The 14,086-nt window shown below is 36.7% G+C and overlaps 1 protein-coding gene across 1 annotated transcript; it reads left to right on the top strand.

The window, feature by feature from the left end:
- Nucleotides 1-9,679: 9,679 nt before the first annotated feature.
- On the top strand, nt 9,680-13,855 carry TOC159 (translocon at the outer envelope membrane of chloroplasts 159). Its single transcript, XM_088103544.1, has one exon. It carries the CDS (start codon nt 9,822-9,824, stop codon nt 13,590-13,592), a length of 3,771 nt encoding a protein of 1,256 aa, XP_087959670.1. The 5' UTR covers nt 9,680-9,821; the 3' UTR covers nt 13,593-13,855.
- The last annotated feature ends 231 nt before the right edge of the window (nt 13,856-14,086 follow it).

Genomic DNA, 14,086 nt, shown 5'->3' with positions numbered 1-14,086 from the left:
TTTTGTAAAGAGGGCAAAAGGTACTTCAATGACATATCAACGTCTTCATAGTCGCTCAGGTCGTCGTGAAGTGATTGAAGGTCATTTGAGAGGAATCTGACATCTGTAAATAGTGTTAAGACACCAATTCAACCTGTTAATAAAGGTCTAACTAAAAATGAAGGATCAGTCAAGGAACAAGGTCCGTAAAGGGAGGCTGCGGGGGAGGCAAACACTGACACTATTGGAGTAATCCAAGTGCACATTGTTGTCGATGGGGATGGAGAAACTTTCCTGAAGTCCTGGGGTATGCATGGGTCGCACATGAGGTGCATGAAAATTCCATACGCTTCAGGTGGGGCGACAATCTAATGGAGTTTGTTGGTTAGTCCCATATTTTAAAGGGCAACGTGACAAACGACTTTGTGTGGCTTCTTGTATATTGTGGGAAGGATCGGGTATGTCATGGCAATGGTACCTTAGAGTTGTACTTCTTTTTTGTCTACTCATGTTTCTTCATTCACTTGTGTGTGTGCATAACATTCAATGATTTTCAAGTTAGAGTTTTACAGGAGCTAAACATTGCTTCTACGCAGCTCTACCCAAACGTTTACGCTATTATGCATGCATTCAACGTTTTGTGTCAGGTGCTAGGTATCAACCCAACTCCTACTTTGTTCCTTCATAACTACCAAACTCGTCTGAACATTCAAAAAAGGTGAGTGTTGTTAATAAGTGAAAATGACCAAAACCTATTTCAGTTTTTTGCAACATTCGGCAAAGGTTTCAAGGATGGGTTCTTCAAGGTCGTTATCACCAAAGGTCCCTTTTTACTGGATTCGAAATCTTGTGCAAATTGACCCTTGGGAGACATCAATGATGACCCACGAGGAGTTTGTGCTGTTGAGGTCTTGGAGCAATTACACCATAAGCTACTGACCAGAGAACTCCTTATATGTTCTTACTCCTGACAGCTCGGTCAGGAAATTTTATGGTAACTTGCATTTCTTTGTTAAATCCCTTTCTTGATTTGTTTTCAATTTAGCTTAGTTTTCTTTCCTGTCACAAAAATCATGGCCTACACCAACCCGCACAATCTCAATTATTTCAAGAAGTTGATGGACAAAAAGTTTAATAAGACTAGGCAATTTGAGGACTGTCACTAGCGATGGCCCTTCGATTAGGATGGAAGGAGAGAGGGTATCGATCAACCTCACTGATGCAACATAGGTCTCTTATATGCAAGCTCCCAATGTTACTCTCATCACCATCGTGTGCATGCGGTTCTAATCGATTAAGAGAAGGAAAGGAGGAGGAAAGGGAAGAAAAGACACGACAAGCAATCAACCTCCACACCCCGCTCCCCCAAGCACACTCGCTAAGGTAAGGAGAGCCTAACCCTTCTTATTAAGGGGTCTTTAGCATGGGCTTCAAGATGGGAGACAAAGTCTCCTTTCGTTTGAGCTCCAAAAAGAATAATGTTTTTAAGGGGTTGTCTGAGGTTAGGGCACTAGTCGTGACAAACGAGTTGAGCCTTCATGTGGCTTTATTATATCAAAGAGTATCGTCTGGATTTGATCGGTTGTAGGTGGTGCAATTGGAAAAGAAGTTGGTGAAGGTCCAAAAAGAACTCACGAAGATCCATAAAAGTCTTTGCCATTACCCATCAAGAAAGCGAGGTTCTAACAGCCAAGGTGGACGAACTGAAGGTTGCCCACGTTCCATGTAGGCAAAAGATGGACGAGTATGCCGTTAGGATTGTTGTCTTAGCGTAAAAAGAGAAAGGTTTGTCCGTCAAGGTATGATGCCTCCAACATAAGAATGACGACCTTCACCTCGTTCAGCAGGCCGATTGCAAGAAGTTGGGGGACTTGGATAAGCAAGTCTTTGGTTGCTACTTGGAAAAATTCAAGTGGCAGGTGATGGTCTAATGTGAGGTTGGCTTCCAGAGGGACTTAGATCAAGCGACTTTCCTTTATGGTATGCCCATTCACGAGGATCGGTTTGACATTCAAATGGCCCTTTACAACGACCAGTTGATGGACATTTAGGGCATATCAGACAAGGTAGCAATCAAAGATGCAGCTAAAGACGAAGTCTCTCTCAACCTCGCCGACCGGACAAAGGCCGCCAAAGACATCCCCATTCCTCTTAGGTGTTGAATTTAACTTGTATTTTTTATTAACATTTTGAGGTTCGATCTGATACGATCAATAGAGATAAGTTTTTTATAAATCGCTCGCTACTAGATAGACTTTGTTATATTGTAGTTCTCACTTTTTAACCAAAGTAATATAAAGTCTTATTTTCTATAATCATATTCATTTTTGTGTGTTTTCCTTCCTTTCAATTGGTCTTTTTATATATCAATTTATAATTCTATCTTAATGCGCTTTGACAAGTTCGATAGGGGTTCTTTTCAAAACTCGTCCTTAACAGAGCATTTCATATTAACATTTATTTGAAAATTTTCGAAGTCAATTTTAGGCCACTTAAGAATGAATGTTCAGTGGGGATTCACTTTGGTGAACCTTTCCTTAGTCTTTAACGTGCAATTTTGTATGTTCATCAAACGAACTTCAACCACTTTTATGATAAGTGGTTTGGTAGGGTTTCTTTTCAGAACTCTTCGTTAATCGATCACTTGTTAAACGATAAGGGTTCGCTCAGAAATCCTCCTTAACCGTTTGAGTGCTCCATTGGTAGGGATTTAGGTGAAACTTTTCCTTGACCGATGGGCTAAAAGGTGCAGTATGGGTTCACTTTGCTGAACTCTTTCTTAGTCGACCACTAGAATTTTTGCGGTGTAAAAATAAATAGATGAAGAGTCAACACTTGAAATTTCTCACTTTATTGATAATCATGTTACTCGATAATTACATTTGAGTTAACTAAAGTAAAATTTGAGGTGGAATGCGTTTCAAGTGTTAGGAACAACTTTGTTGCTCAAGTATTTGAGCTGATAGGCGTCATTCTTCATGTCTTTTGTCATCTTGAACGATCACTCCCAGTTTGACACTTCCTTTGCGAAGACGACTTCTTAGCATCATTTGTCTTTCTTCACATTAAGTCTCCCTTAACGAAACACTACCGAATATACCGACTTAAGGGCTTTGATGTGTCGTTTGTGGCCGATGTGGAGGATCCTTTTCTTATAAATCCTTTAAAAGTCGTGTTGATCTAGCCTCTCAACTGAAGATCTTTGTTGTGACTTCTGCTTTTGCTTTTTCGTCGGGAAGATTCTTTCCTGCTTTCTGTTTTATGTTCATGCTTGGGGCTTTGCGTAAGACTCCTCTGCCTAGGCACACTTCTCTTCGACTTGTCCTTCTTCTTGACAAACTGTTTATGGTGGCCAACTCGTACAAACTCCTCGATCTTGTCTAAGGATGACAAAAATACTTGCGCCCACAAGTATTCATGGATAAAATCCGTTGCGGATAGTTGGTATCCACACCGCAGATAGGGTATAATTTAATACCCGTTCATTTGTTACCAATGAGGAGCATTGGTATCTTGAAGCTACAGTGAAATTTTGATGATGATAAAAGCTGAAGAATTGAAGACTCTAAATGCATCTTTGTTAAACGCATTTTGTAGAAAAAAATGTATAGGATAAAATGTAATGATGTAAAAACTCTTAGAAGTTTTCATATTTAGTGAGTCATTGCACAAATAATCGATTATCAAGAGTAATAATCGATTATCACAAGCCAGTTTAGAAGAGAGTTGCTTGCGCAAATAATCGATTATTACACAGAATAATCGATTATCACTGTTTTATTTAATTCTGTCCAAGTCTCTGGAATAATCGATTATTGCTCAGGATAATCGATTATCACCATTTTGAAAACCCCATAACGGACACAAATAATTGATTATCACTTATGATAATCGATTATCAGTGGCAGTTGGGAGATGTTTTTTTAGTTTTTGACCTTGCACGAAACTAGGCTTATAAATAGAGGTCTTCACAGCTCTTAGAAATAACTTTTCAATTGAGAGTATTAGAGCTTTGTGCCTAAGGGAAGCTCTCTGTGAGTGAAAAGGATCTATGCCATTTTGAGAATACAGTTTGTCTGAGGAAGTTCTCAAAGTGATAGAGTGCTCTTGCCTGGTCTTGTGAATAGGAGAAGCTCGCGTTTTGTGTGTCAAAGGTCGGAGCGGTTCTCTTCAAGTTGGCTGAGCAGGTTCTTCCGTTCGTTTGTCGAAGGAAGGTGTTTTCTATTCCTTGCTTATTTTGATTATCTGATTGTAATCTGCAAACTATATTTTTAGTGAAAAAGGTTAATCACTATTTATAGTGATTAATGACTAGACGTAGAATCTTTTGATTCGAACTAGGATAAAAATTCTGTCTTGATTTTCTTGATCCCTAAACTCTTAGCACATATTTTAACTTGTGTTGTGATCGTTACACGCTTTCCGCTATCTATATTTTATTCCGTTGCGCGACTCTATAACGGTACCGATTGTTCCTACATCATTAACGGGTCAGGTTTGAGTATTATATTATTCGTACCCACGGGCACTCGCTACCCACTAAAAAATTGATATTACATTTTTATCCTTAGGTTTAAATTAGGTTTTATTGTTTTGTCTCTTTTTGTAGTTATGCAACAGATGTGTTATCTCTGATTGATGAACCAGAGGACATACACTATGTTGGATTTATGAACCAGAACGCGCTCTATGCCACCATTGGTGTTGGATATACGAACCAAAGAACGCACGTTGTACCACCATCGATGTTGAATGTCGGATGCGCACTTTGTCGAACAAGAACGATACTCTAAGTTTTGTTCCAACTACCTCTATTCGTTTTCCTTAATTTTTTTCTTATTGTTTTCTTCCTCGAATGATGTTTCGGTAGGTTGGTGTGGGCTTTCATGGATAGTGTTTGAATTGTAGTAATTTTCATGGATTTTGTTCACAAGAGAGTGTAGCAGCATAACACTTAAGTCTACCAAAACATATTCTAGATAAACAAATAAAAATTCAAATCTGATTGAGATCCATGGCAGAACCGGAACCCCTTATTCGAAAGTTTCATTTTCCTTTAAAAATTGGGGAAAATATTATTTGGTAATAAACTATTGTATATGAGCTCTGCATCTTGTTGTGTTTGTAGTAAAAAAAAATGCAAAAATTTATACTGCTTACCTGGAAATTTCAAGTAAAAAGCTTGTAACTCTTTCAATATCACATTCTAAAATCTCCTTGTTACTCAGAGAGTTACTCCCTACACCACCACACATTATTTCATGTACCACCACACTTTTTTTTAATTCCAAAACTATCCTTTATATTTTAAAATATCCTACACCTCCTCCTTTTCTCTTGAACGGATGTGCCACATCCGTTTAGTTTTTTTTTTTTAAGTTTTTAGTTTTTTTAAGTTTTTAAATTAATATATAAATATTATTTAATTTTTTTTAAAATTATTACTTAATTATTTATAAATTAATTTTATTTTATTTAATAAAATTATTATTATTAATTTATTTTGTATATTATTATTTTAAATAATAATTAAAATATTTTTTAAAATTTTATTAAAAGGGATACGGATGTGGTGGATGTGGATGTTACCACATCCGTGAAGGTTTTTTTCTTTTTAAAGTTTTTAGTTTTTTATTTTATTATATTTTAAATTAATATATAAATATTATTTAATTAATTTAAAATTATTACTTAATTATTTATAAATTAATTTTATTTTATTTAATAAAATAATTATTATTAATTTAATTTATATATTATTATTTAAATAATAATCAAAATAGTTTTAAAAACTTTACTAAAACGGATGTGGTAATCTGGATGTCACCACATCCGTTGAAGATTTTTTTTAAAAAAATAAAAATAATAAATTAAAATATAAAATATGTGAATGGACGGATGTCAACATCCGTTGAAGGTAAAACGGATGTTGACATCCGTTTTAGAGAAGGGTAAAATTGGTATAAGATGGTGCAGGGAGTATTCGGTGGTGGTGGAGGGAGCAACTGCCTGTTACTCATGCTATTTTCATTCAATTTTGAGTGTGAAACAGGTGATAAATTCAAATCCAATATCACTTCCTACAATTCTCTAATATGTCTCTCTTTATCATTAGCTTTAGTTCTATCTTCCTAATCATAATACGATATGCCCAAATTATAAAAACATGAGGTTATCTTTGTTATCTTATTGCTCTTCAAATTATGCTTTTATCGTTGATGAAAATTGCTTCAGGTTACAAGACATATTTTCTTGTAATGCTATTTATTTCTTTATTTTTAGGTTAATTGTTCAATTATTATTATTTAATGTGTTATTTATTTTTTCTAGTTACAATAACGTATTGTTTATCTGATTTGATACAACACTTACTTTTGAGTTCAATTTTATATTTGTTAAAGAAAATCTTAGTAGTAGCATCATAATAGCATTATGCTAATAAATTATCATAGTTGCATAAAGATTTGAAATTTTTTAAGATATTGTAAAATCTTTAAAATAACTAGCAGATCTATTATTATGTTATGGTCTTCTATTAAATTCCTGTATAGTCCTCTGCAATTACAGTCATCCTAAAACTACCCACTATGATAATGTTTTAATATGTTATAGAAGGGCTTGCTACCTTTCTTGACATCTAATGAAATGGTATTATAATTAGTTTGCTCATCTCCCATAGTGATGTTTATGGACATTTTTCAAACCTAACATGTTTGATGCAGGATTAAGTAGTTCCCTTATCAGATGAATATGAGAAACCAAACCTGAAGTGCTACATGCTTAGACTTAACATTATAGAAGTAACGACTAGACTTAAGCAGAGATTAATGAGAATTTAGCAAGGAGAGGGAAGACCTATACCACAAGGAAAAAGGTAATCATGTACAATCTACCATCAATTGGTGCATGAGAAATCAAAATATAGTAAATTCACATTTTGTACCATGTAGCATTATGGCCTTTAAAATTGCTTGAAGTTTCTTATAACCTTGAATGGTATCTCGGGCTATAGGAACCTTTATGGTGTTGTAGAATGATTTATATGCAGCATAAGGATCATACTTCAAGAATCCAAAGTAGTTATACAAATCATCAATAGTATTTTGAATAGGCGTTCCAGATAAGCACCACATTCTTTTGGCTTTAAAGCTGCAACAAGCACTACCCTTACTTTTGCAAGAGGACCAGAGCCATATTCCCTAGAATTATCAATCCCTACATCTACTAGTACGTCAAATGTAAAACCTTTAATTTGTGCATGTTTTCTTTTCATTATAAAATAGAATAAGTTACAAAACTAAGTAACTTATGTTGATCAATTTTATTTTTAGGATGTTTAGCCAAGATACATTTTCTTCTATTGATGATGGCGAACGAGGACAATTTGTAGAACCTAATGTAGGAGATTCAAATCAAAATGATGTTCCTGTAGATTCAAATCAAACTGAAAGTTCAACTCCTACTGTTAACTGAAGAAGATTATTATGAGATGTTTGGAATCACTTTAAGAGACAAAAAGGTAGATAAAAAAATGTAAAGTGATGTTCAATTATTGTTGCAAAAGTCTTTTAGGTGATGCAAGGCAAGGTACGTCACATTTAAGAAACCATTTCAAGAGTTGCAAGCTTCGAATAACACGAGACATCCAACAATCATTTTTAAAAACTAATAAAGAAGGTGGTGAAACCGTAGTTGTTGGCAATTATGTGTTTAATCAACAAATAGCTAGATATGCACTCCATAAGATGATAATTCTACATGAGTATCCAATGTTAATGGTTGATCACATAGGTTTTAAAGAATTTTGTGATGTTGTACAGCCTCTATTTAAAGTGGTTTCTCGAAACACCTTAAAGATTTAAATATTTTACTCAACCCCATGTAGACACCAAAATGTTTTGAGAATATAGGGTTGAATGTTCACTCCAGGCAATCTCCACTCCTTAACTCTTTTCCTTACTGCTCAAGTGCTTCAGCTGATTAGGAGTACCTGCTAAAGATACTATGATTCTTAAGTTAGTTCATTATTCGAACAATTTAATAATTAGTGATATAATAAATGCATCGCAAAAGTCCTAACAACCATATATTTAACTTGTATTTATAGGGTTTTTTCATGGACCTTTGATTAAGGTCAATCTAATCACGACCTAATTATGTTAAACTTGATAATTAACTTGTTTAACTTGATCGGATGACTAACTATATCTGATCAGCATCGAGTTACATTAAATTATCAATTTGATATGACTTGATTGGTGTGTACCGGTTTGTACCTATATAATATAATACTATTTAAAAAAGGTTAACTTTTCCATATTAATTTTAATTATTTGTATTAAATATCTACCTAAAAAGTGAAGAAAAAAAACACTAAATTACAACATGAATTGATATACCGTAAATCATTATAAAATATTTGTGAATATATGTTAGAACACTTATAATGCATTGGCTTAAAAAGACCACTTATCTTAATTTTGTGAGTCATCTAATGTAGCATACGTTAAGCTATTATTCAATAAATTTCACTTAAATGGTAAAGTTGTCAAATCTAAGTTTTAGGTGGATATATTTGATTAGTTCAATTATGGATTTATATAATTATATTAAATATTATATAATTATATATTTTTTATTTTATTAGTTTTTTGCAGATATTTTTAATTGACTTTGTAAGAGTAAAATGTTATGCAAGAGTAAAATGTTGCAGGAATAAAGTATTTCTGTAAAAAAAATATAAATAAAAATTATAAAATGTATTTTATTTTTCAGTTATTAGAGTATGTGTAGTTTTGATTATGCTTTCTGTTTCCTTATGTGATAACTTATCACAGACTGTATTCTTTGAGTTTAATTATGAATTATGATATTTTTTACAGTTTTTATTATATTTTCTACTCTCCTAATTCTACAAATTTAGTTTTTTTTTTTGGTAAAAATTTATAAACAATGTTACCCATACAAGCAATTGTGTTTGTAAAGAAAATTAACTCTTTAAGCGCTCACAAATTAAAGGATAAAAATATACATGTAAAATCAATCGAAAGATGAAAACTTTAAGTGCACGTGTTACTGTATGACACGTGTCATGTCGGGGTGACCGACTATAACATTTTCATTAATGAGTTTTAACACAATTGAATTTGAAATTATTTGTGTATAAATATTTATGATGAATAGAGAAAAAACTTAATTACGATGTAGTTATAATTTCTGTTTAATTAAAAACTTAGGAAGTAATTAAAATAATTTATTATTTTAACTTGGTAATCAACTAATTTTTTCAGCAAAACTTTCACAAATAATTTGTGTAGACATAAATTTTAATTTTACGTTAAAATTCCAATGATTAAATATAGAACTAAGCCTAATTAATAATGGAATGAGAAATAATTAAAGATTATAAAACGTAATTTGTTAATTAGTTATTTTAAGTAATAGTTTGAATAAACAATTATCAATATCACGTGGTGACAAATTGTTAAGTGTAGTGAAGAGAGTGGGAAGTGGGGGTGGCGCAGTAGCGTTTGGTGACAAACTATTACTGCGGTTTGGAATACTCCACAAATAATAAAATAAAATAAAATAATAAATAAAATAATAAATAAAACAAAATAAATATCCTTATGCAAAAGAAAAAGGTTTGTTATATGTTTGTTGATTGGGTAACATTTGGTGATAGATAGATAGAATTGAAAGATAGATGAATATATAACGGTGGCTTAGGAGTTCTGAGAAGAGCTTAAAACCCTTTCGCTGCGCCTCAACCCAATCCTAAAACCTTATCTCTTTCTCTTCTTCTTCATCCTTTTCTTATTCATCTCATTCTCTCAATTTCAATGGATTCTTCTGAGTCTTCTTTTCCCCAAACCTCTGTTTTTCTTTCTGACCAATCGCCGTCTCTTGACACCGCATCAGACTCCGACAACGACGGCTTTGTCAGTGGTGAGGAGGGGGATTTCGAGCCGGAGTCCACCAGGCCCGTTCTTGTTAAAACTTCTGCGCCGGTTGAGGAGCCTCAGCTTGATGGGCCTGTCCATGAGGCCCACAGGCCCATTGCTAAGGTCACTGAGGACGACGATGGTTCGGTTGAGGACGCGGACGACGTTGCTGAGGGTGATGCGGACGGTGTCGTTTGGCAGAATAGCGGTGATAGGGAGGAATCGGGGGAGGCTGTGAAGGACGGGGATTTTAGCGATAGTAACGAGGTGTTTGTGGAGGCTTCTGGAGATGATGATAGAGAGGGTGCTGTTGAGAATGGAGTGGATGCTGATAAAGGGTTTGAGGGGGATGGTGTGGAATTGGATGAGAGAGAGGAGGAAGAGAAGGCGGTGGAGGAAGTTCATGACGGTGGGACAAATCATTTGGATTCTGTGGTTGACGAGAAGGGTGAGGATGAGGGTGGTGTTGTTGAAAAGGATTTTGTTGATGGTGTGGAGGCTGCTGTTGATAGTGTGGAGAGTAGTCTGTTGGGGACTGGGGTTGTTGATGAGCTGGATGTTCAGGAGCCTCAGATTAAAGGTTTGCATGAGGCGGCTAGAGTGAGTTTGGATAATGGTTTTGATGCCATTGATAAGGTTGGTGATGATGATGATAATAATGATGGCGATGTTATAGTTGGTGGGGGTGATGAGTCTGTTGTTCAAAATGTTGATGGCCCGGATGGTGTTGTTCAAAATGTTGATGGCCCCGATGGTGTTATCGGTGGGGATGATGAGCCTGGAGAAAATGGAGTTAGTGGAGATGGGTTGAAGAGTGACATTGTTGTACCTCGTGAGGAAGGAGGAGGTTCGGAGTTTGTTGAGCAAAATGAGGTAACGAAGGAGGGTGACGTGGAAGGGGAGATTGAGAACCATGTAGAGGAGAAGGGTGACGATGAGGTGGAGCGTGGTCATCATGGTGACAGGGAGATTGATGGTTTGGTTTCGGATGAGAAAATTGGGAGCTCTGGCGAGAAGGTTGAGGAGGTGGAGAATGTTGATAGCCATGATGATGAAAGAGAGATTAATGGTTCGGTGTCGGATGGGAAAGTTGAAGAAGTTGAAGAAGTGGTATATGGAAGCAGTGCTGCTGCCGCCAATAAGTTCTTGGAGGATTTGGAATTGCAGCAGCAATCACGGGCCAGTGGGAGTTCGCGGGACGAGGGAATTGATGGCCAGATTGTTACTGACTCAGATGAAGAGGAGACTGATGATGAGGGAGATGGGAAGGAGCTGTTTGATACTGCTACATTGGCAGCTCTTTTGAAGGCGGCGTCTGGTGGAGACCAAGATGGCGGCAGTATCACAATAACCTCTCAAGACGGATCAAGGCTATTCTCTGTTGAGCGCCCTGCTGGTTTGGGCTCATCTCTCCAGTCAGGTAAACCTGCCATGAGGCCAACTCGTCCAAATCTTTTTAGTCCTTCCATTAGTAGAGCTAGTGCCGTCACTGATAGCAATTTGAGTGAAGAGGAGAAAAAGAAACTGAACAGATTGCAGGAGATTAGGGTAAAATACTTGAGACTTGTTCATAGGCTGGGTTTTACTACAGAAGAATCAATAGCAGCACAGGTGCTGTACCGGATGACACTTGTTGCAGGGAGGCAGAGTGGTCAAATGTTTAGCCTTGAGTCTGCAAAGGAGACTGCTACCCGGCTTGAAGCGGAGGGAAGAGATGATTTGGATTTTTCTGTAAATATTCTTGTTCTTGGGAAAGCAGGTGTGGGCAAGAGTGCTACAATAAATTCAATTTTCGGTGAGACAAAGACCTCCATTAATTCTTGTGGGCCTGCTACTACCGCTGTTACAGAAATTGTTGGAGTGGTTGATGGAGTGAAGATAAGGATTTTTGACACACCGGGCCTCAAGTCTTCTGCATTTGAACAAAATTTCAATACAAAAGTCCTGTCTGCGGTGAAGAAATTGACTAAAAAATCCCCCCCTGATATTGTGCTCTATGTGGATCGCCTGGACCTGCAAACTAGAGATATGAATGATCTGCCGATGTTAAGATCAATTACTAGTGTCCTGGGTTCGTCAATATGGCGAAATGTTATAGTCACGCTGACCCATGCTGCCTCTGCTCCTCCAGATGGGCCTTCAGGTGCCCCTTTGAGTTATGATGTATTTGTTGCTCAAAGATCTCACATAGTTCAACAAACCATTGGACAAGCTGTCGGGGACATACGTCTTATGAATCCAAGTTTAATGAATCCAGTTTCTCTTGTTGAAAACCATCCTTCTTGTCGCAAAAATAGAGATGGTCAGAAGGTGCTTCCTAATGGTCAAAGTTGGAGACCTCTCTTGTTGCTCTTATGCTTCTCAATGAAGATTCTCTCTGAAGCTGGTAATGCTTCAAAAGCTCAAGAATCATTTGACCACCGGAGGCTATTTGGTTTCCGAACTCGCTCCCCACCACTTCCATACTTGTTATCTTGGTTATTACAGTCACGTACCTACCCAAAACTTCCTGCTGATCAGGGTGGGGCTGACAATGGTGATTCTGATACTGAAATGGCTGACTTATCTGATTCTGATCTAGATGATGATGAGGATGAGTATGATCAGCTCCCACCATTTAAGCCTATGAAGAAATCACAGGTTGCTAAGCTTACTAAAGAACAGCAGAAAGCATATTTGGAGGAGTACGAGTATCGGGTGAAACTTCTACAGAAAAAGCAATGGAGAGAGGAGTTGAGGAGGATGAGAGAGATGAAGAAAAGAGGTAATGCTAAAGTAGACAACTATGGTTACCCAGAAGAAGATGATCAAGAGAATGGAACTCCAGCTGCAGTGCCAGTTCCACTGCCGGATATGGCCTTGCCACCATCCTTTGACAGTGACAATCCAGCCTACAGGTACCGTTTCTTAGAGCCAACTTCCCAGCTCCTGACAAGGCCAGTCTTAGACAACCATGGCTGGGACCATGATTGTGGTTATGACGGTGTAAACATTGAGCATAGCCTAGCCATCATCAACAAATTCCCAGCTGGTGTTACTGTTCAAATAACAAAGGATAAGAAAGACTTCAGCATCCACTTGGATTCCTCTGTTGCTGCAAAACTTGGAGAGAATGGATCGTCCATGGCAGGCTTTGACATTCAAAACATTGGAAAGCAGCTAGCTTACATTGTTCGAGGAGAGACAAAATTCAAAAATTTCAAAAGAAACAAAACTTCTGGTGGGGTGTCTGTGACATTTTTGGGCGAAAACGTGTCTACTGGGCTGAAAATTGAGGATCAGATTGCTGTGGGAAAACGCTTGGTATTAGTCGGTAGCACAGGGATTGTGAAGTCACAAACTGATTCTGCTTGTGGTGCCAATCTTGAAGTGCGGCTCAGAGAGGCAGATTTTCCAATTGGCCAGGACCAGTCCTCACTGAGCCTTTCTCTGGTGAAGTGGAGGGGAGACCTGGCGTTGGGGGCCAATCTTCAGTCCCAATTTTCTCTTGGACGTAGTTATAAGATGGCTGTTCGTGCTGGATTGAACAACAAGCTCAGTGGACAGATCAGTGTGAGAACAAGTAGCTCAGACCAGCTTCAGATTGCCCTTGTTGCTATACTTCCTATTGCCAAGGCTATCTACAAAAACTTCTGGCCTGGGGCTAGTGAGAATTATTCCATCTATTAGATTACGTCTTTTTGCTTGCGTTATTAGTTAAGGAACAGTAGATTACGAGCTTATGATATCATTCTGCTTCTTTTCATGAGACTGCCTTCAATAATAAGCTATTTTAGATTCGTCTAGACCACTGTATTAGTGCGTTTTATGTGCCTGAAAATTGTACTGAAATTGAGATGGAACCTACAGGGAATTGATCATTCGTAGTTGTTCTGTTAGCATCTATTGAAATTTTGAATAATGTTGATGTCAGATTATGCTGTTTTTGTTAATCTCTTTCTTTGTTGCTATAACTAATATTTATTGGTTGTAAATTGTCACCTGTTTGAAATAATGTATTAATTGATTATTAGGCCTAGCTTGACTGGTCCGGAATGTGGTTTACAACTCCATTTTATTTATTTCTTTTCCTCTGTGTTGACTAATCTCTAGCATGTTGCTGCATTCTATATAGGCAACACATAATTTGCTTCCAGTTCTGGGAAGGTTTTTGTATGTGAATT

Source organism: Vigna umbellata, chromosome 1, assembly GCF_029865625.1.
Source record: "Vigna umbellata cultivar VRB3 chromosome 1, Vumbellata_1.0, whole genome shotgun sequence".
Classification (NCBI taxonomy): Eukaryota; Viridiplantae; Streptophyta; class Magnoliopsida; order Fabales; family Fabaceae; genus Vigna; species Vigna umbellata.
Note: the sequence above shows the minus strand (reverse complement) of the source record. Positions and strands in the feature narration are given on the sequence as shown.

What these genes read in the sequence shown, in the direction of transcription:
- TOC159 (XM_088103544.1), top strand. Translation starts at nt 9,822, where the DNA reads ATGGATTCTTCTGAGTCTTCTTTTCCCCAAACCTCTGTTTTTCTTTCT.